This window comes from Alosa sapidissima, chromosome 24 (assembly GCF_018492685.1).
Source record: "Alosa sapidissima isolate fAloSap1 chromosome 24, fAloSap1.pri, whole genome shotgun sequence".
Taxonomy (NCBI): domain Eukaryota; kingdom Metazoa; phylum Chordata; class Actinopteri; order Clupeiformes; family Clupeidae; genus Alosa; species Alosa sapidissima.
Genome location: NC_055980.1, coordinates 25,975,510 through 25,998,174, shown reverse-complemented (window position 1 = coordinate 25,998,174; position 22,665 = coordinate 25,975,510). Strand labels below are relative to the sequence as shown.

Below are 22,665 nucleotides of genomic sequence, written 5' to 3'. Positions count from 1 at the left end.
CGCTTACATAGGCAGTGTTGCAGAAATGTTTGGATTTACATACAAGTTGGTTCAATATTGCAAACAACTCATCTATATTATATTTCACCACGTCTGCTCGCACATGGCGACGATGCCGCCTAACAGGAAGTGGGCTAACATCTCGGCTACGCTTTAATGTATGAAGTCCAAACTTGGTACAGGGACTTGGTATCTGATTGTGAGAACACACTAGGAAATTGGCATTATTTAGCCTCTATAGGGGGCGCTGCAATACAGGAAGTGAGCTTGTATCTCAGCAACGCTTTGATGTACGAAGTCCAAACTTGGTATATGGACATATTAGCTGATTGTGAGGACATGCAAGGAAAGTGGTCTCATTTGGCCTCTAGGGGTGTTGCAATAAAGAAAGTGAGCTCACATCTCAGCAAAACTTTGGTGTATGAAGTCCAAACTTGGTAGACGGACATTGTAAGAACGCACAAGGACATTGGTGTAATTTGGCCTCTAAGGGCGCTGTAACAAAGTAAATGAGCTTATTTCTCAGCCGTTCTTTATCCAATTGCCATCAAACTTGCTCATGCCATGGCAACGCCATTCCTGCTATAGCGCACTGCTTGGCCCCCGCATTGCTGCTTGCAGCTATATTTATTATTATTATTATTATTATTATTATTATTATTATTATAACCTTTATTTAACCAGGTTAGTCTCATTGAGATAAATCTCTTTTTAAAGGGAGATAGCAGAACAAATAGTTACATATTACAATCACCCTAAGCTCTGGAATTCCCTCCCTCAATCCCTCCGTGACTGTCCCTCCTTTCCTTTCTTCAGAGCTCACCTCAAGACCTTTCTGTTTCAGGAACACTTTTCGCCTTCCGCCACCGCTTGACTCATCGCAATTGCCCTTTTTTAGTGGTAAAACATAAGTAGACGGCCATACCTTGGGAATTTTGTTTGTGACCAGTGAAAGATTGAAAAGATGTGTCAGAGGTTCAGCTAGGATATCTGCAACTAATTTTTAAGAAGAAAGGTTCTAAATGATCAGGGCTCGCAGGTTTTCGAGGATTTAATTGTTTTAGGGCTTTATGAATATCAGCAACAGAGAAGGAGCTAAGACTGAAAGTGTTTTCGGCAGTAGCTAAGGTATCATTTACAGGCTTCAACACTGTAGGGGCAACAGAATCAAACAAAAACCCAGATGAAATGAAATGCTCATTAAAACAATTTAACATTTCTATTTTGTCAGATATAGTTACACCATTCTTAACCAAAGACAACGGAAAACCTGTTGGTTTAGTAGATGCAGATAATAGTTTTCCAGAATTTTCTTGGGTCATTCAGATTCTCGGTGGTTTCAGATAGGTAAAATTCAGCTTTAGCTTTTCTGAAGAGTGAAGTGAATCTGTTTCACAACTGTCTGAAAAAAAGTCAGTCCGTGTCAGTGCCTGACCTCCTTGCTTTTGCCCAGGCTACATTTCTCTCGTGGAGCAAATTAGAGGTAAACCAGGGATTGTCCCGCCCCTTAATTCTAAATTTGCGAATAGGTGCATGTCTGTTAAGAATGTCTTGGAAGCTGTTCTGAAAGAAGGTCAGGACTAATTCCACATCATCAATCAGGGCAATTCTACTCCAGTAAAAATAAAATAAATCATGTAAAAATCCCTGCTCAATAAACATTTTCATATTCTGCCTTTCAACAATAATAGGGGCAGACTTGGGCACCTTAGTGTCTCTAACAGTGATCACTCACATCATTAGCAAAAACACCTATTGCAGAATACTTAAAAGGGGCATTGGTCAGGATTAGATCAGTGAGTGATGATTTCTCTGGACATTTAGGATTTGGGCAAGTAGGAGTGTTAATTAATTGGGTCAGATTCAAAATGTCACACTGCTCTTTAAAAACATCTGATACAGACCTCAGCCAATAGTTCAGATCACCAACAACAATAGTGTCATTACAAATAACTTGACTTAACAAATTTGATAGTGTAGATGTAGAATCATTTGTTGCAAATGGAGTTCTATAACAACCAACTAACCTGATAGAGTGGTCTTTGGAGACTTCAAGGTTTAAGGCCAAAAACTCAAGTTGTTTACTCACTTATTTCAAGAGCACTAGAGTTGAATTTGCATTTTATATAAATAGCAACACCTCCCCCCTTTTTGGGCGATCTAAACGATGTCAACTAGCAGTGAGGCCTAGTAGTTCTATTCCACTTAAAATAAATACTGAAAACTAGCAACTTTAGTTTTTATAATTGTATGATTTATAGTTATTGAGGAAGTTAACTGCATTGTACACATGCTGAAATTGATGCTAAGTATTTTAAATATATTTTATCTATGTTGAAGCACTAGTAAACAGCTACATATCAATTGGTTGGAAATATTTGGATGAAAAAAATAAATAAAAGAATGTAAATCATGGGGACATAATGCTACCCCAAAACTGGAATCACCCTAATAATTTAGTATAGTATTAAGTATATATACTCTTTTGATCCCGTGAAGGAAATTTGGTCTCTGCATTTATCCCAATCCGTGAATTAGTGAAACACACTCAGCACACAGTGAACACACAGTGAGGTGAAGCACACTAATCCCGGTGCAGTAGAGATGCGCGGATGGGCTATTATTTCAACCGTAACCGCATAGAAAAACTCATCCATCCGCCATCCACCGCAAGAAATCATCCATCCGCCATCCATCCGCACCAACGTTTTTTTGACCAATTTTCAAAACCGCACCCGCCCGCCATCCGCTGGTTGTTTTAATGTATATGGGTGATGCGTTTGATTGGTTCAACCGCCACCCGCCCGAATTTAATTAAAATATTATATTTCTTCACGTCATCTGCCCAATCCGCGGTTTAACCGCGGAGTCCGCAGGTGTAACCGCGAACCGCGCATCTCTACGGTGCAGTGAGCTGCCTGCAACAACAGCGGCGCTCGGGGAGCAGTGGGGGGTTAGATGCCTTACTCAAGGGCACTTCAGCCGTGCCTACTGGTCGGGGTTCAATCCGGCAACCCTCCGGTTCCAAGTCCGAAGCGCTAACCAGTAGGACACTGCTGCCCCATCAAAATAATCTTCATCTAAATATATTTGCATAATGTATCTACAATATCACATGAAAAAAGCATAATTTTGCATAATCGTATGTTGTAGTTCATCAAATTTGAATATAAGGTGGCCTAAAGACATGACTACCTATCTACAGCCACATTTTCAATACATATTTGTTATGTAGGCCTATTTATATCTGCTAATTTATTATGCAAATGATCTAATTAACTATGAAAGATACAAAAATGTCCCAAGAAGAAATGGAAAGCACTAAAGGATCAACTTAAAAAGTTTGCTAGTGACTATTATCAGATTGTTCTAGGTTTTGTCCTGTGTATATGTCCAAATTACTTGTCTATTAGCAATGACATGTTAAATATTTTGAGCATTTTATGTCTGTGTTTGACGTTTACTGATTGAAAATTTCAACATTATTGCAACATACAGAAAGATACAGAGGGAAAGAAAAACATGAGTAAAAGGAAATATAAACGGATTGTCATTAACGAGACGGAGGATGAAGAGGAGGAGGATCAAGCAGGACCTTCTTCTCAAGTCAAACTAACTCAGAAGGAAATTAAACTCCTGAGACGTAAGTGTACATTTCATCTAAATATATTTGCTTGCTTGCTACAAAGTCTAACAGTTTTGCATTTTTACTTTCTGTGATCTGACTTTGCAAAGTTTAGAGATCTCTGGAGCTTAGTGAAGGACTATATAATTTGTTTCTAATGGGGGCCAGTTCATGAAAAGTATCACAACTGAGAGGCCTGAGAAATAGGATAAGATAGTCTTTATTGTCCCATAGGGATAATCATTTCAAAACATCTTCCTTTCATGTTGCATAGCACAGCACCACATTAACACATATAACATGTATCCACCCATGTGACATATATCTAGGGTTGGGCACCGAAACTCGGTTTCAATAGGTAACCGGCCCGAGGCAGACGGTAGTAACGACAACGAATAAAAATGTGGATTGCGGTGCTTCATTTCGATGCCACTTAAGTCTCCGGTGTTGTTTTTTTTTTTTTATACGAGGCATCACTGCACATCATGCGCCATCTGTAGCATCTTGCTTTGATAGCACCACATTCAGTTAGCTAACATAAACACTTCAAGATAAGCTTAAAGCAGAGGGGTGCACCACATATAATAGTGGACTACTACTAGGCTAGTGGACTGTGTTTTACAGCTCACCTGAGCCCATGCCATTGCCAAGTAGCCTTCTAAGGCAATGTCGCAAGCTCTTGTCGAAATCTAGCAAATAACTACACACAAGCAAAAGTCTATGGAACTAGGAAACAACACCAACAGCCTAGTTTGCACAAAAGTTTGCTAATGCGCTTACTGGCATCTATTTGAAATGTTATCAGCTAAGTTGTAACGTAAAAACTTTGTTTCATGGTATTTTCTGATAACTCCCTAGCTACATAATACAGGCCTAATGACATTAATCTTTCATATTATATGCATGAGGCCCATATACAGTAGCATCACAATGAATTTGAAGCTCAAGCTAAAAAGTTTGCTTGTAAAAACATAAATATGTAGGTGACAAACATACCTCTGCTGCATTGATATTCCCGAGCTGTCATAGAGGCTACGGGACCATCACCGCACAATATCGCTAATTAAGCTTCTCTGACGGGAGGTAGCCTAATGTTTTGCGCATATCCTAGATGCTGTTAAAATGCCTACTAGTGCTGGGAATCGAAATACAATTTATTGAAGCATTTGAGAACACATTGGATAAACTTGAAAGCTGACTCCATAACACTATGTACTACTTGCAATTCCGTTGTCCGTGACCTGGCAGTTCCCAGGCAAGGCATTTTAACATTTAAAGATATGGCAAGTCATCTGCACTGGATAAACTTGAAAGCAGAGGAATTGATTAGGCTTCTTGCCATTGTGTGTGCATCCATGCAAGCTGTTTTAATATTTAAAGCGAATTAGAATTATGCCTAGAAGCAATACAATTACAGATATTGATAATAAACTAAATAAACTTCTGGGGCAGTCGTGGCCTACAGGTTAGCACTTCGGACCTGTAACCGGAGGGTTGCAGGTTTGAACCCCGACCAGTAGAAAGCGGCTGAAGTGCCCTTGAGCAAGGCACCTAACCCCTCACTGCTCCCCGAGTGCCGCTGTTGATGCAGGCAGCTCACTGCGCCGGGATTAGTGTGTGCTTCACCTCACTGTGTGTACACTGTGTGCTGTGTGTGTTTCACTAATTCACGGATTTGGATAAAAGCAGAGACAAAAGAGCATATATACTTATATATAGTTCAATTTCATGCTCAGATTTTTTATCGATCAAAAATGCAATTCATGTATTCGACCATAGGTTTGGGAATTCTATTGTAAAAACAAAGTACGGTCCAGGCACCGTTTTGGCACCTGCACCGTTTTAAAAGTATTTATTTACCACCGGTATCGGATAAAACCCAAACGATACCCAACCCTACATATATCCCACAGCTTATAGCCTATAGCTTGAAAAAGTTATCACATATAACAATATAATAAAGTACAACAGCAACAACGTATCTCATTGTTCATTGTATTTTTTAAGTGCATAACATCTGCAGCTGCCAACCGATTGATTGTGGTCATTTTGTTGTATTTGTGTTTTGGAAATATTTCAGCCACAGGTCTAGGCTAATGCATCAGTTAGATTTTGAAGGTGATGGTAACACTAACATAGCCTACAAGTGCAAACCTTAAATGTAATGTGTGAAGTTATAGGAATCGAAATACATGTAACCACCTTCAACATACTTTTGAAGATATTTTGTTTCAAGTGTGCAACAAATGTAGTCGATTTATTAAGGGAGTTCGTCGGTTAGTTAGTCAGTCATAGGGTAGGCTAAGCATAGGCTAGCAAAATTAACTTGACAAGGCTGGCGGCTAGCATTGTTATCGTCAAGAGGTGTGCTAACTCGTACCTCTGGACTGCTTTGCATTGAGGTGATACTTCTGACTTGACAAACTCCTATTGCAGGCAACGGAAATTCCTTACTGCAGAAATAGAAGTGGTCTGGGTGTTTTAAAAAAGAAAAAGAAAAAAAAACGTAGGCTAAATGTTTAATTGAAAGCAGTGCTTTCTCATCTGCCTCCTTCAGTCACTATAGCCAGAATGCACTGGGTCAAATGTCACTACGAAATGCGAATGATCAGCGTTAATTTGTTATTCTTTCTGTAAAGGGCTGCACTCTGATATCACTGTGAAGGCAAGTCCGCCCAGCTCCAAGTAGGGAGAGAGGGAGAGAGAGACACACACACACACACACACACACACACACACACACACACACACACACACACACACACACACACACACACACACACACACACAAACAAACACACACCATACGTGTCCAAACCTCAGCCAGGTGGTCGCTGAATAAAACTCCCACAAATGCCACAGAACCACGTCGACATTAATCCTATGACCAGTGTTCCTAACAACTACTGTATGCATACAGATATCCTACAACTTATGCCCTCCTTACACTGAAAGACTTTGCAAAGATTTGGAAAAGATTTTTGAAAGACTACAGTCTCAGACCCTCACATCTAAAGACAAGTGATAAGAGTTGTTGAGTCACCGACTAGTCACAGACTATGATTTTGCAACAACTAGGGAACATGCAGGGTCACTATTTACAAGACTGCTACTAGATTCCTTTAAATTATTTCCATCGTGCACTACATCAACAGGAACTCATATGATAGCCTACTCATATCAAAGTAATTTTTCCATATTTTTGCAACATTGTTTCATGTGTGACATCCCTAACAGATATAGTGTCACGTGGAATAGCCGACTAATAATTTATAAGAAATTAAATAACAAATAATCATATAGACTACAGCTGTCGCCTACTTTTCCCCTTCTTGTTTGGTGTTCGAGAGAGGTCACAATTGGTTTTAATATTGTTCACGTCACTATTTGCATGAGCCACGACTAAAAAGACTTGCGATAATATCAAACATGTCTGATATTGTCGTTACGGCAAAACTAGAAAAAGACAGACTCCGACTGACTTAAAACCGCTAAGATTGGCACCTTACACTAAGGGCCCGTCCCATTTTTCCTCCCTTAAAACTTCCACTTGGTTTTGATTGCCCTCAAAATTAAAGCCCCCTCAACAAGGGAAGTGGGGGTGAAGAACTTTCCCTATGAATTGGGACACCACTATATGCAAATTAGTGTAGCGAACGTGCTCACCTACATCATGCGCAGCGCCGACGTGTGGTAGTAGCTTGCTGCTTCTATTTTCATTCAGGAACATGCCCGTTCCAGCGGTCATTGTTGTGTGGGCTGTGCTGGTTTATCTACGTCTGGTTAATCAACAAAGATATTAGTGTAAACACCAGAACACACATCCTAAATATTGACGAAACTACCCAGATCAGATATATAACGTTATTTGATGGGCAGACTCTCTCAAAGCACTCGGCAGATATCATGAACATCGTCTATAGCTTTGTGAGATATTTTCTAACATTAGTGTTCAAAACTCAACAGGCCATGTGCATCAAACTAACATATTCCAACATATTTCGAAATTTTAATATGCTTATTTGCAAAAATATCTGAAAAATTTGGTCGGCTCGCTGAGCTCGCACGGTATCCTGGGTAATTTCATCTCCCACTTCGTTTTAAGCCTGCATCGGTCCTGGCTATATTTTGAGGGTTGATTTTAAGGGGAAAATAGCACTTCCCCTTGCTCCCTAAAGTAATGGGACACCCTAGCCCTACACGTGCACGCGCAAAAACGAGGGTTAGGGCAAAAATCTAGGGGTAGGGGAGGTATTGGGACAGGCCCTAAATGATCTACTTGACGGGAGCGTGCTGCGATTCCACTAAAACTCCCATGATTTCTGTCGACTTTGGAAATTTAGTCACCAACTGTGAAAACAGACCAAACTTGTACAATGTAAGGCTGCAATTAGCTATTTGCAGCTCCCTAAATACAATAGCAAGCATTTTTCTAGACGAAGTATTCACGTTTTCCATTTGGACCCACAAACTTGCTTAGCTATAGTTGCAAGCACATATAGAGCAATGTCTTTCCACAGCGTATGGCAATATTTCAGCTAAGTCAAACAGTTAAAAGATGCTTTGAAAGTTTAAAACGTGCCGTTGTCTTGAAGAGCAGGCTTCCAGCACTCTGCTAGTGGGGGAGGGGCAGTGCATGGTCTGCACGTGAACTGCAGCAACACAGAGCTGCCTGTGGACGCCTGTCTGTAAAAACGCAGCAGCCACGTATTGGCCGATGCCGATGCACATAAAAAAATGCAAATATCGGCGGCCGGTAAATCGGTCGATAAGTACTAGAGATCAAGGGCGTAGGTTTGGTCCGAGCTTTGGTGGGGACACTACCCACTAACCCCCCCCCCCCCCCCCCCCCGCGAAAAAAAGCCACTCAATTCTTTCACCAGCCACTATAGATATATAATGATTAAAATGTGCTACTGTCCAACTACTATCCATGATTAAAATGTGCTACTGTCCAACTTGATCTAACTATAGCCTACATAATCTGATTTTAATATGTACAGATAAATAGGCTTTATTTAACATTTAACCTTTATTTTCTATTTGGTCTGTTATGAAATCATGCATTGACCAATTTAAGCACAGCTCAGTTTTAAGAAACTTAAATACATGCATGCTTAGCATTTTGTGAAAAGACACTGTGAGCTGCCGGTATATTCTCTGATTCTAATAATTACAGATATCTAGGCGATGTAAGCACAGCTCAGTTTTAATAAATGCTTAAAGCCGAAAGACCATGTTGAATTTTGCTACAATTTATTTCAAAACCAGATTACTCTGGAACAGCTAACTATACGGGAATGCATTACACCTTTGTGTTCGGTAAGGTCTGCTGTTTATTCTGATATATGGTTTGCCATGTGTTGCGTGAAGAGTGTGTAGGCCTACGATATTCCACCGAGACAAATGGATTTGGTGATGGGCGCAGAGAATAATTATTAAATCTCTTGAAGTTATTTTTCTCGTGAACTGTTGATCACAGAAAATAGTGGCTAGCACCGTTTAAAAGCTGAGAAAAGGCTCTATCATGTGACACATTGGATGAGTAGCCTAAATCTCGAGGAGTTCAACAGAGAAGAATGGGTGAATTTGGACGCACTTCATATGCCTTGTAGTGAAGTGAAGCTGAAGCGCTGCGCCATGCTGCGCAGGAGACTGCGGCTCAGTGGTAGTTATGTAACTTCCAATCAGCGTAATTTACCCTACTGCACATTACAAGATCTGTACGAGATGATCCGCAGCACTGAAGTGAAAAATGATTTAACTCTTTGTGTAGTGCATGTGAGCGCTTTTTCCCCCATTTCAACCTGAATACTGGTGGGGACATTTCAGCCGTAATTTGACATTGGTGTGGACACGTCCTTTGGTCCCCACGCAAATCTACGCCCCTGCTAGAGATGACAATTTTTTAAAGGGTCAGCAGAAATTACCTCAGAGTCCAGCCTGTGGGCCATCAATTGAATAGCCTGGGCCTAATGAATCACTTGACTTCCCTCCCTTCCATGCTCCTGCGGAAGCATATTGATTAGCTGGAATAGTGAATGTCTAAGTCGTAGATGCGTACGTAGGTGCCGTATTGTCCGTTGAGTTCTAGTAGGAGGAGTAAACATAGCCGCCATATTGGTAGCAACACTCGCCAGTAAATGAATGGAGAGTAAATGATTGAGCTTAAGGAGTTTTGGGCTATAAAGTCATTAAAATAAATATTTCAAACAATAGGCATAAATGTTATTTCATAGTTGAAGGTTGATAAACTACATGAAGAAAACCAACAAAATAGCACTAATTATATGAAGGAAAATAAATATTTTTTCTATAAAAAAAAAACAGCTTTCTGCTTTATTGAAATATTTTACATGTACCAGTTTTATGGAAAAAAAGCTATGACTTTTGGCCGTTTTAATTGTTTAAAATAGGAGATGAATCATGATGGCTGTTAGATTAGGCCACTTCAAATGTTACCATTTCACTACAGCAAGGTTTTTGACAACCAGTATTCAAATGACCGCATTTGACAACATATTAATAGGAAAGAGATAAGACCTCAAACTCCAAACGTGTTCTCTACAATTCTATATAAAACTGCCAAATACAACATTTGTGCGATTTTACATGTACAAGGCCATCCCCATATATCTAGAAGGCGCTACGATTTGTTCAAAGCCCACACTTTTTTCCGATAATTTCCATTCAGAGACAACGGTTTATCCATTGGCCCCAGTGATTTACTGCATGAGTTACCCTCAGCAATATGGCTGCACCACTGACATACGCTCTAGAGTTCAATGCGGTATCTGCGTAAGGGATAATGGACGACACAGTGTTCAGTTAACAGAAATGAATGCAGGTTTGAGGTTGTAAAACAGTCCCGATGTGCAGCGGAGTTAATCGTTCTTGCTATGGCCAAAGGCCAATCGTTCATACAGCGTTAGTTATATCGTTAGTTCTCTCTTTTCTGTTGTCAAGCGGGCATATCCCAGGATTATGATGAACTTTAGCTTTGAAACATCCCTAATTGACTTAGCCTACTGCATTCAACTAGCTAAAAAAACACCTCCATCATATGCTAAATGTTGACTATATTCTGAATGTGTATTTTACAGCTCAGATACAACGTGACCGTTCATTTAACCTTCACAATGAGTTCGGCGAATTAATATACAAATTAAAAAGTGTGATGTGGCGAACAAATTGGATCTACTTTATAGGTGTGCAAATAAAATATGGTTAATACACATTCTAAAGAACGCAGGACAATGGGAAATTCAACTAAGGAATGGAATAACTATAGATATCTATGGCTCTTACATTAAAACTAGCCACCACGGGCCTAATACAGTGCACTGTATCACCTTTTATTTCAGAGTGTGTGTATTATGTGTATTATGTATTATGTACATGCCAAAATTGCATTTTTAAAACATTGCAGAAAAAGAACTGTGAAACGATTCAGAACAAAACAGAATACTCACCACCAAGACAAATTACAAATTAACTGGTTTGTCAACTCAGTTACAGTGCAGATATTTTAAGAATTGCTCTTAGAGATTTCCCAAATACCCCATTGTAGTTGTCAAGGAAATGCCTTCTAATTTTGGAAGGAGGTTGCTGCTTTGACTCGTGTGGACCTGTGCTTCTCAGAGGAAATATTAAAATACCAACTATTAACATGCTGTAACATTATGTGGTTATAACAAAAAAAAAGATTGTTCTTTTATGGTAGCCTTCAAACTCTTTCAAAAGATTACAAATCGCTGGACTAAATAATATATGGACTCTAAATATATGGACTCTCAATTTGCCAAATACTGTTCTGTGTCAGCAGTCATAGGTAGGTTATGTTTGGCAGTTTTATCTCTACCCTTAATATGTACACTTTTTTATTTATGTATTAGCACATTGTTTGTATTGCCATGTGAAACATAACTGTCTCTGTGGATATTTTGATGGTGTTTTAATAATTCCAGATAAAATAACCAAGTGTGTGTGTGTGTGTGTGTGTGTGTGTGTGTGTGTGTGTGTGTGTGTGTTGATGTACTCTGATATAGATGGGAAAAAGAAGAACAGGATCAGAGCCTTGTCTTCATCTGACTCTGACAGGTCAGTCTTTATGGAGGACAAAACATATTAAGTATGGAAAGCAGTATGTGCCAAAAACAACAATGTTCAACTAACCCTCTAAGTGCCAAAGGTTCAAAATTGCGACAAACAACGTCACTGATTAAAGCAGACGATAGATCCCATTTGTACTTCTCCACCACTCGTTGGCAGACATCCAGAGCTTCGATTCAAGCCCAAATCCGATGCACAAAGTTTTCAGGAAGTACTTGTATTACACACGAGAAACACAAAGAAGACGCACATTTCTTTGTAATGACGTGGAAGCGATGCGGGCCATAGTTTTGCACAAATTGAAGCAGAAAAACACCAAATGTTGAAAAAAAGTTCACGTGTGATGAAGTCTTGGGTTTGTTATTCAACTATTCCAATTCTGAAGGAGAATACTGTATTTTCCTTACTATAAGTCACACTTTTTTTCATAGTTTGACTAATCCTGCGACTTTTAGTCAGTGGGGTACAGTATACTACGAAGCACTAGTGTTGTCACAATACCAAAATTAATGTTTCGATACCGATACCAAGTCAAAAATTGCGATTTCGATACTTCTTAGATACATTTTAAAAAATGTATTTGATTTGGGGGCCACCACCTTGACGTCATCAGTATTCAGTATCATTCAGTATCAGTATCATTCACACCAATGACCATCCTAGATTCTGCTTGACTCTCTCACAAACACACATGGAAAATGTGAAGTTGTTATAATGATTTATTCATATTAATGTGCATGACGTGTCATGTCATTGTTATGACGGTTACATGTCACCCTTATGTAGAATGGGACACACACCCTTTGTCAGAATGGGACACACAGTGATTGGTGTAGAGAGAATAGAGCATAGGAGAGAGGACACACTCCTGTGGGGTCCCAGTGTTGAGAGTAGTGGAGTTGGAGAACAGGTTGCCCATTTTCTAACTAACACCCATGTGTTCGACTTTTGATATCAAAACCCCTCCCAATGTGGACTGGACATCCTACTAAATTTGAGTGAGCATTTGACGAGTGACGATGCGCTTTAGAATGTCATGATAGGGCCCTAACTGTCCTTGATATTACCTGAAATACACAATAAAATAACATGACTTATTAATGTTTTTTAAAATAGAGATATAGCGTTTTGAAACCAAACGCTTCAAATATAAAACTATTTAATACATAATACAACTGATTTTTATAAATATTTGTCTAATTTGATCAAAAAATAAGAGTAAGGAAAACATTGGGACATCCAAAACAGGAATCACCCATTATCATTATGTTGGGAAATGAAGAGATGCACCAACATGCTGTCTTGGCTACTCTAATATATACTGTTGCTTCAAATAGGCTAAAATCTTACCACTCACTGTGTGATTTTTACAGCATAGTGTACAGCATAGTGTAGTGTACTGCAGAAACAAATAAAAAACCCTGTTGTCCTGATTTGATTTTTCATTGAGGCTCTTCTTAGAGGTGCATTCACCCTATATCTTAACATTGAGTATATGAGTCAAATACACATTACTGTCTCCCCCATAAACCATATCTCCATGTCTGTCAGTGTGTATTATAGCCTACCAACTATTAAAGCCTGCATGTTCACATTCTGTTCCTATTGAGAAAATTACATAACTGTATGAGCTTTAGCTTAGCGTTTAACCTTTTTAATAGGTTAGAAAACAACAGATATTAATTAATTCATATACATTTTGAATCTAGTATGTGTAAAGTTGTGATGTTTTAGAGGTCTAATTCTGTCATTGATCCAGCTGGATAGAGGAGATCAGTGACCCAATCCGATCTTCACTGAAGGACAGGTTTAAGTATCTGGCTGTGGTAGTACTTAATCAGGGAGAAACCAAACTCCTCCAGGAGATCTACACAGAGCTCTACATAACAGAAGGGGAAAGAGGATGGGTCAATGATGAACATGAGGTCAGACAGATAGAGAGAGCATCCTGGAGAAAAGGAGCACAAGGCAGAGCAATCAAATGCAGTGACCTTTTTAAGCCCTTATTGGGACAAGTCAAACCCATCAGAACATTGCTGACAAAGGGAGTGGCTGGCATTGGGAAAACATTCTCAGTGCAGAAGGTCATCCTGGACTGGGCTGAAGGAAAAAACAATCAGGATGTCCACTTCATATTTCCTCTTCCTTTCCGAGAGCTGAACCTGATGAAGGAGAAGAAACTCAGTCTGGTGGAGCTTCTTCAGCACTTCTTCCCAGAGATAAAAGATTCAAAAATCTTCAGTTCAGAGCACAGAATCATGTTCATCTTTGATGGTCTGGATGAGTGTCGACTTCCTCTAGATTTCAGTTCCAACCTTATATGTTGTGATGTGACCGAGGCAGTCTCAGTGGATGTGCTGCTGACAAACCTCATCACGAGGAAACTGCTTCCCTCTGCTCTCTTCTGGATCACCACCCGACCAGCAGCAGCCAATCAAATCCCTTCTCTGTATGTGGACCAGGTGACAGAAATAAGGGGATTCAATGACCGACAGAAAGAGGAGTACTTCAGGAAGATAATCAATAATGAGAACCTGGCCCTCAGAACCATCACACACCTGAAATCATCCAGGAGCCTCTACATCATGTGCCACATTCCAATCTTCTGCTGGATTACAGCCACTGTTGTAGAGTCAGATTCAGAAATGCCAAGAACACTAACTCAAATGTACACTCTCTTCCTAATCATTCAGACATGCATCAAAAAAGAGAAGTACACAGAGACAGATGAAGAGATTATTTTCAAACTGGGGAAACTGGCTTTCCAACAGCTGGAGAAGGACAATCTGATCTTCTATGAGGAAGACCTGAGAGAGTGTGGCATTGATGTCACAGAAGCATCAGTGTACTCAGGAGTGTGTACTCAGATCTTCAGAGAGGAGTCTGGGCTGTTCCAGGGGAAGGTGTTCAGCTTTGTGCATCTGACCATTCAAGAGTTTCTTGCAGCTTTATATGTGTTCCTCTGCTTCAGAAACAAAAAAAGAATCATGCCTGACCTGCAGCCAACCTCTCAGCTCTCTACTCTGTTTGGAGCTGAGACAGTGAATGACCTACACAAGACTGCAGTGGACCTGGCCTTACAGAGTAAGAATGGTCACCTGGACCTTTTCCTCCGCTTCCTTTTGGGCCTCTCACTGGAGTCCAATCAGAAGCTCTTAATGCACCTACTGCCACAGACAAGAAGTCAACCAGAGAGTTATGGGGAAACAGTCCAGTATGTCAAACAGAAGATCAGAGATCAACTTAATTTAGACAGAATGATCAACCTGTTCTACTGTCTGACTGAGCTGAATTACCATGCTGTTGTGGAAGACATTGACAGGAACTCAAAAACTCTGTCAATAGTCATGCTCATACCAGGAAAGTGGAAGACTAGGAGATTTAAGTTTAAGATTCCAGAGGAGCAGCTGGATGAGTTTGACCTGCAGAAGTACATAAAGACACCAGAGACTGATCAGACTGAACTCCTCAGTCCAGATGAAGTTCTTGAGAGGCTGGTTTCAGTCATCACATCAGCACTGTAAGTAAACCTGTAATCTGGGACATTATGTGTGCAGACCAGGGGCTGATCTACTGAAAGTGACCTCAATAATGACTATATCCTGCCATCCCAAATGCCACTCTAGTAATGAGTTGTGATCCTATTTTTTGTGATTGTGGTGATGTTGATGATGTGAGTTTTGCAACAGTAAGAGAGAAGGTGATGGTCTGCACACTGTATATGGGCTCCAAGAAGTACGTTATGTATTCTAAAAAGGCAACGTTTTGATCTCATGGCCTATTGAGATGTAGAGGCATGACCATATAGGTCTAGTAATCAGACACCAGCCTTAACCAGGCAGGGTGTACCCATAGGTGGCAATCAGCACATGCAAGGCACTAGGCCTAAATCTCTCATTACTTTGAAAGTTGTGCTTTTTTACAAACAGCATTATGTAAACTACATGTAATAGCAATACAGCAATACAGAAACAACATTATGCAAAATACATGAAATAGCAACATCATTATGCATGTTCAACTCAGTAATCGGTAGCTTCCAGTAGCCTAAAGTCCACTCCAAACTTTATAGATCCATTTATTTATTCAGCACTAAATTTAGTATGAATAAATAAATGGATCTATAAAGTTTGGAGTGGACTTTAGGCTACTGGAAGCTACCGATTACTGAGTTGAACATGCATAATGGTGTTGCTGTGTGTTTGTGTGCGTGTCCATCTGATGGTGTCTTATTCTCTGCCATTAATATCGTGTGAGTGTGGTGTATAGGTAGACGTACCGTGTTTGAGAATAATAATCAGATATGTCTGTCTTATTTTTCTCCAGGCTAAATGGTTGTTCACTCACAGAGAAGAGCTGTGCTGTGATTGCTTCAGCTGCCAGATCAAACTGCAATTTAATGGAGCTGGACCTGAGTGAGAATGAGCTTCATGATGCAGGAGTTCAGCATCTCTCAGAGCTCCTCAAGAATCCCCACTGCAAACTGGAAACAGTAGTGTGAGTCTGAACAAATCGGTGTGGTGTGGGGAGAGCCCTGTGATGACTGAGTGAGATACATATGTGTGTGTGTGTGTGTGTGTGCTTGTATGTCATAACCCTTAAAATGTGTGTGTGTGTGTGTGTGTGTGTTAGGGGTGGAACGGTACACAGTAGGGCTGTCATTTTACGTTCGAAAATCGAAAAAACACAAGTTTCGAAAACTAAAATAGGGAATCAATTTTGACCAAATATGTACACTATTCATTTTAAATGAATTAAACAAATAAAAAAGATAGATGTAACAAAACTCACAAACAAGCAAAAAAGAAAATAAAGAATTCTGAAAGTGCAGTAGGCATTGCAAAAGCTAAAAAGAAAATTCCCACCAATTTTACGCAACGGAAACAGCTGTTTCAATCGGCTGCTGTGCTGCTGGTGTTTTGCCAAAAAATGGAGGAAAAGGCGATCCACCTGTGCGACATGAGAGAGACGAGTGATAAGCCCTAATAACTTGAGGAGTTCAATATGGAAGCACTTCAGGTTTTGGATAGATCAAACTATGGAGAAGGACAAAGCAGTATGCAAACTGTGCAGTTCCTATATAGGCGAAATTTGTTTGACATTTCTAATCGCCTAATAAACACCGCAACGTTGAAGTCTGCAGTAATGTTTTTCGCTGATGTTATGGCAGTCCACTCTGCTTATTGTAAATGTTGCACTCCTGTTTCTCATTGTGCACGAAACTTCACGGCAATAAATCATCAGAAATATTGCTGGCTTCTGCGTCTTCAAGTGCCCTCTTTACATTCATCCTAATGCCTGTTAGTTGTCCGTGGATAGGCCTATATTTGCCGTTGAAAATGGAAACGTCTTCAGACATGGAAAATCGATTTTACAAACGATTCAATGAACACTTATGTCTCAAAAATCTGAAAATGGAAATGTCTTCACATATGGAAAATCGATTTTACAATCGATTCAATGAACACTTATGTCTCAAAAACAGGATTTTTTCACAAAAGTGACAGGCCTAGTACACAGAATTCACAGTTTGGTTCATACCTCGGTTCAAACATCATGGTTCGGTACGAGTTCGGTACAATGGAGGGAAAAGCAATACAAAAATGCAGAAGGCTTTTTATTATTGTGAATGTCTCAGGCTGTAGGGCCTACTACCTAGCAGTGTTGTATAAAGTACTATAAAGCAATACTTGAGTAAAAGTACAAATATTGTACTAAAAAAGACTTTGGTAGAAGTGAAAGTTACCTTTTAGAATATTACTTAAGTAAAAGTCTTAAAGTATCTGATATATACTGTACTTAAGTATCAAAAGTAATTTTCTGATATTTAATGTACTTAAGTATTTGAAGTAAAAGTAAAAAGTAAAAAGCAAGCGGTTTTATTTTGAACTTTTATTGTGAACTTTATTTTGGCTTTCTTATAGTAAAGCATAAAGCATATTCAGGGTTCCCTTATCTTCTTAATCTCACTCATCAAATCAAAATCACATTCTTTTCTAGGACTTTTCAGGCAGAATTCTCTTAAGTTCAAAGAACAAACAGCATATTTTTAGAGCTGACATCAAAGAAAAAAACAGAAACAGAAATGTCACTTTTGTATGAACTTCAGGTAAAAATGAAAAAAAAAAGACCTGCTGGTAGGGAGAACATTTTGCCGTGGTATATGCATTTCTAGGGCTTACTCCCCAGGTCACCATCTCACTCTCACACACACACACACATGCCACCTATGTCCAGCAGCTACTAATATGCCAGTCATTAGTTGAAACTGAAAAGGTGTCTGTTAATTTTCAAAAGAAGCTGGTTTTCAAAGTTGCCAGAATTCAGTGCCCGGGAGTTTCAGGCCCGAGACCGGCCCACGTTTTCCATAGTGGTGGAAATTGGATAAATGAAGCAACATTTCAGCTCTTACTATCCTGTAGTTTTTATTAGTACCATGGTTCAACAAAGGTTATATAATAATTCACTTCAACTGAGAAGTTAACAAAAAAAATATTCCACTATTCCACAAGTTAACAAAAACAGAAAGAAAGAAAGAAAGCCTTTGAAATGTAGCCTATCCCACGCTTCCACAAAGAGGCATATTGAACTAATGTTTAGGCTACATGTTTTTTGCATGGGTAGGCTATATTGTTGTTTGGTGATTTAGCCTACTCCTTTAGCCTACTACACCCTCTTCTGAGCAAACAAGGCATATAGGTTTATCATGTAGGATAATTGCTCTTTCTTACATTAAATAACTTTAATTTATCCTCTCTACTTGTCCCTGTAGTCATGGCCTCCTCATCACTAATTTCGGGCTCATCATTTTCAGTGGTCGACTGGTTGATCTGCTGCTCAGTCTCTCCTGGCCTCTTTCTACCATCCATCCTTCCTGACGCTTGTGTCTACTGTAGGGCCGGCTCGGCTATTCGTATCTGAGAAAACTTTTTGGAAAAAACGGGCTATGGACCCAACCAACTCTTTTTGAGAGGGGAGAACTCCCTCACGAGTCATTGCATTGGTGTCATGCACAGAATGCGGAACATGTCCTACTTTAAGAAAAGATAGACGTGACCAATGTCAATATTTTTTTCCTCGACCAGCCCAAAAGTGAAGCGGCTCACCGTGAATTCTCCCGATTACCCACCCCGGGCCTGATTCAGTCTTACTCTTCTTGGACTGAAGACAAGTCCTGCGATGCTAAATAGCCTTTCACAGGCCGCTGAGGCAGGTAGCGGAGTGTTCAGCTTCACAGAAGCTGCCAATGTACAGAAACATTTCTTGCAAATACGGCCACGGGTGTATGAGGTTATCTTCACCACTACCCTGTTCACCGAGTTCACCACTATCGTCGGGGTGGTCGTCTATGATAACGGGAGGTCCTCCAGTAGTTGCTCGTGCTCATGGCGGTTTCAGTTATGCGTCCTCCTCCTTTAGCAACAAACAGGCGCTGAAATAGAGCGCGCAGTGTGCGGAGCGTGCGTAATGCAATCTAGGAGCAGTGATTCGCCAAACCTCCCTAATTGCTGAAGATGCTTAGTGGAAATATAACGGAGTAAAAGTATACATTTTATCTAGGAAATGTAGTGGAGTAAAAGTGAAAGTTGACATAAATTTAAATAGCAAAGTAAAGTACAGATACGTGAAATTTCTACTTAAGTACAGTAACGAAGTATTTGTACTCCGTTACATTACAACACTGCTACCTAGTGATACAATCTCACCCCTGAGCTAGCTGCAACTAGGTTGTTTGGTTGTATATGGAAGGGTCTACAGTTTGCCTCAACATTTTTCAATATGTATACAGTAATAATCTACTAACTCTTTCTTTAAAAAAAAAACTAAAAAGTGTGTTTCATAAACGTACTAGGCTACAACTAGAAGTCACATGAGTACCTTCGCATGGTTTGTTTATTAGTCTGGTTAGCGTTGACACTTACTGCCAGCTCTTCATGTGAGAGCACAACACAAGTCACCCTAACATAAAGGTCAGTTTACACCGCTTTCCGTAATTTCCGTAATTTTAAAGGGGCCCTATTATGGTATTATTTACTGTTTATTATTTAATTTGTTGGGTCTAATAGAATCGATTTACAACGTTGAAGTGTCGTCGCCCATATTATTTTTCATTATACGTCTATCAGTATTACAACCCCTATGTGAAACGCCCGGTTGCTGAGAATTTTGAGGGAGTTAGAATCTTGGCGCTGACAGAAACGTCTCGTCAGACATTTGTAAGTTAGGCGATTATGGCGTCAGTGCTGCCTTACCAATTTGAACCAGAATCCGACCCCGAAAGCGATAATGGAGCTGATGGAGCCAATGATGAGCGCGATGTTAGTCGTAGATTGGACCAAGACGTTTCACTGTGGTAAGTTTTTGTTTATTCTATTATCCACACCTGATTTACGAAATGTATCTCTATAGCCTAGCGTCTAATTTAGCCCGAGGCTAGTAGGCTACTCGTACTAACAAGCTTTATTTGCCTGCCTGACATGGAATATAAGTGAACTGCTTTTGTCTGCCAAAAATAGTTAGTTCTATAACTTATAACATCTTTGTTACTTAGGTGCACTTGTGGGAATTGTGCCACTATGCCTAGTGAAGTGGAGAACGTCTGCTGCAGAGAAATCACAAAGGTAAAACTGATAACTGTAACTTTATGCTAGGCTACTACACGGTTTGGTGTTTATTTCTATGGACTGACCTAATGTCCTAGCATAACATCCCCTTTAGATGAGTAGCTTAGGCCTACTAGTGAACTAGGCTACGCATGTTTATGACATCTCTAGCATAAAGCATCAGCATTACACTTGTAATGGTAAACGAGTGATCTCACCAGTTCATTGTAGTCTCAGCCAGGTGCATACTGTATTATAATCATTGTTATGTAAAAAAACAAATCAATGATACATTTTTATAATTAATATGTAATGGTAAACGAGTAATCTCACCAGTTCACTGTAGTCTCAGCCAGCTGCATACTGTATTATAAATCATTGTTATGTAATAAAAAAAACTAAATCAATGATAACTTTTTTTTGTAAATAAAAGTCTGACAAGAAAACATGTTGCTTCCTGAATCAATATTGTCCATGCAGTCATGTAGCACTCTGAACAATGATGATGCCAAGGTCACTTGTTACACAGTAGTATTCTTGTCTTATTTTCTTTATTAGGTAGTAAGACGAATGAGCCAAGTGCCAATACCCATAATGTGCATGACAGAACATCCAGGCCTAGAACCTGTGTGTCTAAACCCATACAGTCTGCAAAATATCTACAACATTTACAAATATGATTACGGACCTGTTAGGCACAGAACAGAAGAAGAGTAAGTTACTTTGGCTGTAATAAGCTCTTACTAAACAAAACAAAACAAAAGCATTATTCTTATGTAATTTGTATGCATGTAAACATTGATGACAATAGTGCATAGCTTCTTCCATAGAGTATGAACCTTTGAGGTAATATTTGAAGAGTTTGGTTTCAAAATGCTATATCTCCATTTTTAAAAACATTAAAAAGTAATGTTATTCAATTGTGTATTTCAGATAATATCAATCAACTTGCTGTTTTGTTGTTTTGATTGAGTAAAGGTAAATCAATTAATGCCCAATTACAGTTCTACTGAAATGACTTGCAAAACAAATTGTAAAAAAATTATTATTATTTATCAAAGTTCTTTAAAATGGTCGATGTAGCGTTTTGGAACCAAACTCTTCATTTGAAAACAGTTGAACAGAGAACTGTGCCTTGTCCCTTCAGGCGTTTGAGGCATCTTGCCTATCGCAGCTTTGTAAGCTGGTGCTGGGGCTACTTAGGACCTAGTCGTCGGGTCATCATCCCGTCATGTGTGGTGCAGCGGATACGGCAGCAGTTCCCGTCTGGTGATTACATAGGCTTCAGACCACCTATTGATTGAAGCGGGAGACGTGACGGGCAACCAGCTCAGCCTTTGGAGTTTTCGGGAATTCTGCTGAGAGGTCTGGAGGGATGGGGATGGTCTTCAATTCCTCTGCAAAAGATGTAGGGGTCCTCAAAAACTTCCTGCATGAGCAGCCTCATGAGTTCACGTACATAGTCTGGAAGATATAGCATTCAAATCCAATAAATGTATCCATAACAATCTGTAAACTGTTGTGGCTGTATTTAAAGAAACTCTAACAAACTTACTGAAGGTTGGATTTGTTTTCACGGGCTTCACAATGCCTTCCCCCCTCTTCGCCTTTGGAAAAACAACCTTGAAAACGGCCTGTCCTGTAGATGTTGTGGCTTGCTCCCGCATAGCATTTTCATTGTGGTGCATTGCTGCTAGATACAACCTATGGTAACAACACAGCAAAATGATTAAATACATAGAATGACTGACAGTCATCTCAATCAGTCACTTTTAAAATAATGACATTGTGTATTACCTGCACAACATTCCCATGAAGGGGAAAACTACATTCTTTGGTGCAAAACGTAGTATCAGGCTGTGGAAGGACTCTAGTGATGAGGTCTGGTGATGGTGGCTGAGTTTCTCTACATCCTTCAGGACTCTCTTGTTGAGCAGTATTTTCTCAGCTTTGTGAAGTGCAACTGATCCTTCAGTAAAATAAGAACACGTGGTGAAATATCAACCCCCCTGCATCACAACAAAAGACTGGAAAAATGTAATACTTGATTTTCTGAGTAAAGATAATTTGGCACATACCAGGTTGTAACCATTTGCTAGGGTCCCTTGAGACGTGGTCGGGATGCAGACATTTGGGGAAAAGGGGGTCTTCATGAACATGAACATTTTGTAGGTGGTTTAGCAGTGATGTCCATTTTGCCACCTTTTCTGGTCCAGTGCTTGATGACGTGGCACACCAGTAGACATGGTTTTTGATGCTCTGTAGCCACTTCTTCAGAACATCACAGTCTTCATTGTGCGAAGCTTTCTCAAGTTTCTTGGACAA

The 22,665-nt window shown here is 39.7% G+C and overlaps 2 protein-coding genes across 4 annotated transcripts in view; both read left to right on the top strand.

Annotated features, from left to right (window-relative positions):
- LOC121700216 overlaps nucleotides 1–22,665 on the top strand; it is a 1,725,899-nt gene that overhangs the window by 1,624,423 nt on the left and 78,811 nt on the right. Inside the window, 1 exon segment of the mRNA XM_042083025.1 lies at nucleotides 16,073–16,234. Coding sequence (XP_041938959.1) covers nucleotides 16,073–16,234 — 162 coding nt within the window.
- LOC121700291 (P2X purinoceptor 7-like) lies at nucleotides 19,871–21,747 on the top strand. Of its 3 annotated transcripts, XR_006027161.1 has the most exons (5): nucleotides 19,871–20,090; nucleotides 20,289–20,358; nucleotides 20,899–21,053; nucleotides 21,274–21,318; nucleotides 21,488–21,747. XR_006027161.1 is itself a non-coding variant. In XM_042083184.1 (4 exons), the coding sequence occupies exons 1-4, from the start codon at nucleotides 19,969–19,971 to the stop codon at nucleotides 21,642–21,644; spliced, it is 504 nt and encodes a 167-aa protein (XP_041939118.1). In that variant the 5' UTR covers nucleotides 19,871–19,968; the 3' UTR covers nucleotides 21,645–21,747. The 3 variants fall into 3 exon arrangements, 2 of the variants coding, with proteins under 2 accessions (XP_041939118.1, XP_041939120.1); XM_042083184.1 differs by lacking the exon at nucleotides 21,274–21,318; XM_042083186.1 differs by lacking the exons at nucleotides 20,899–21,053; nucleotides 21,274–21,318.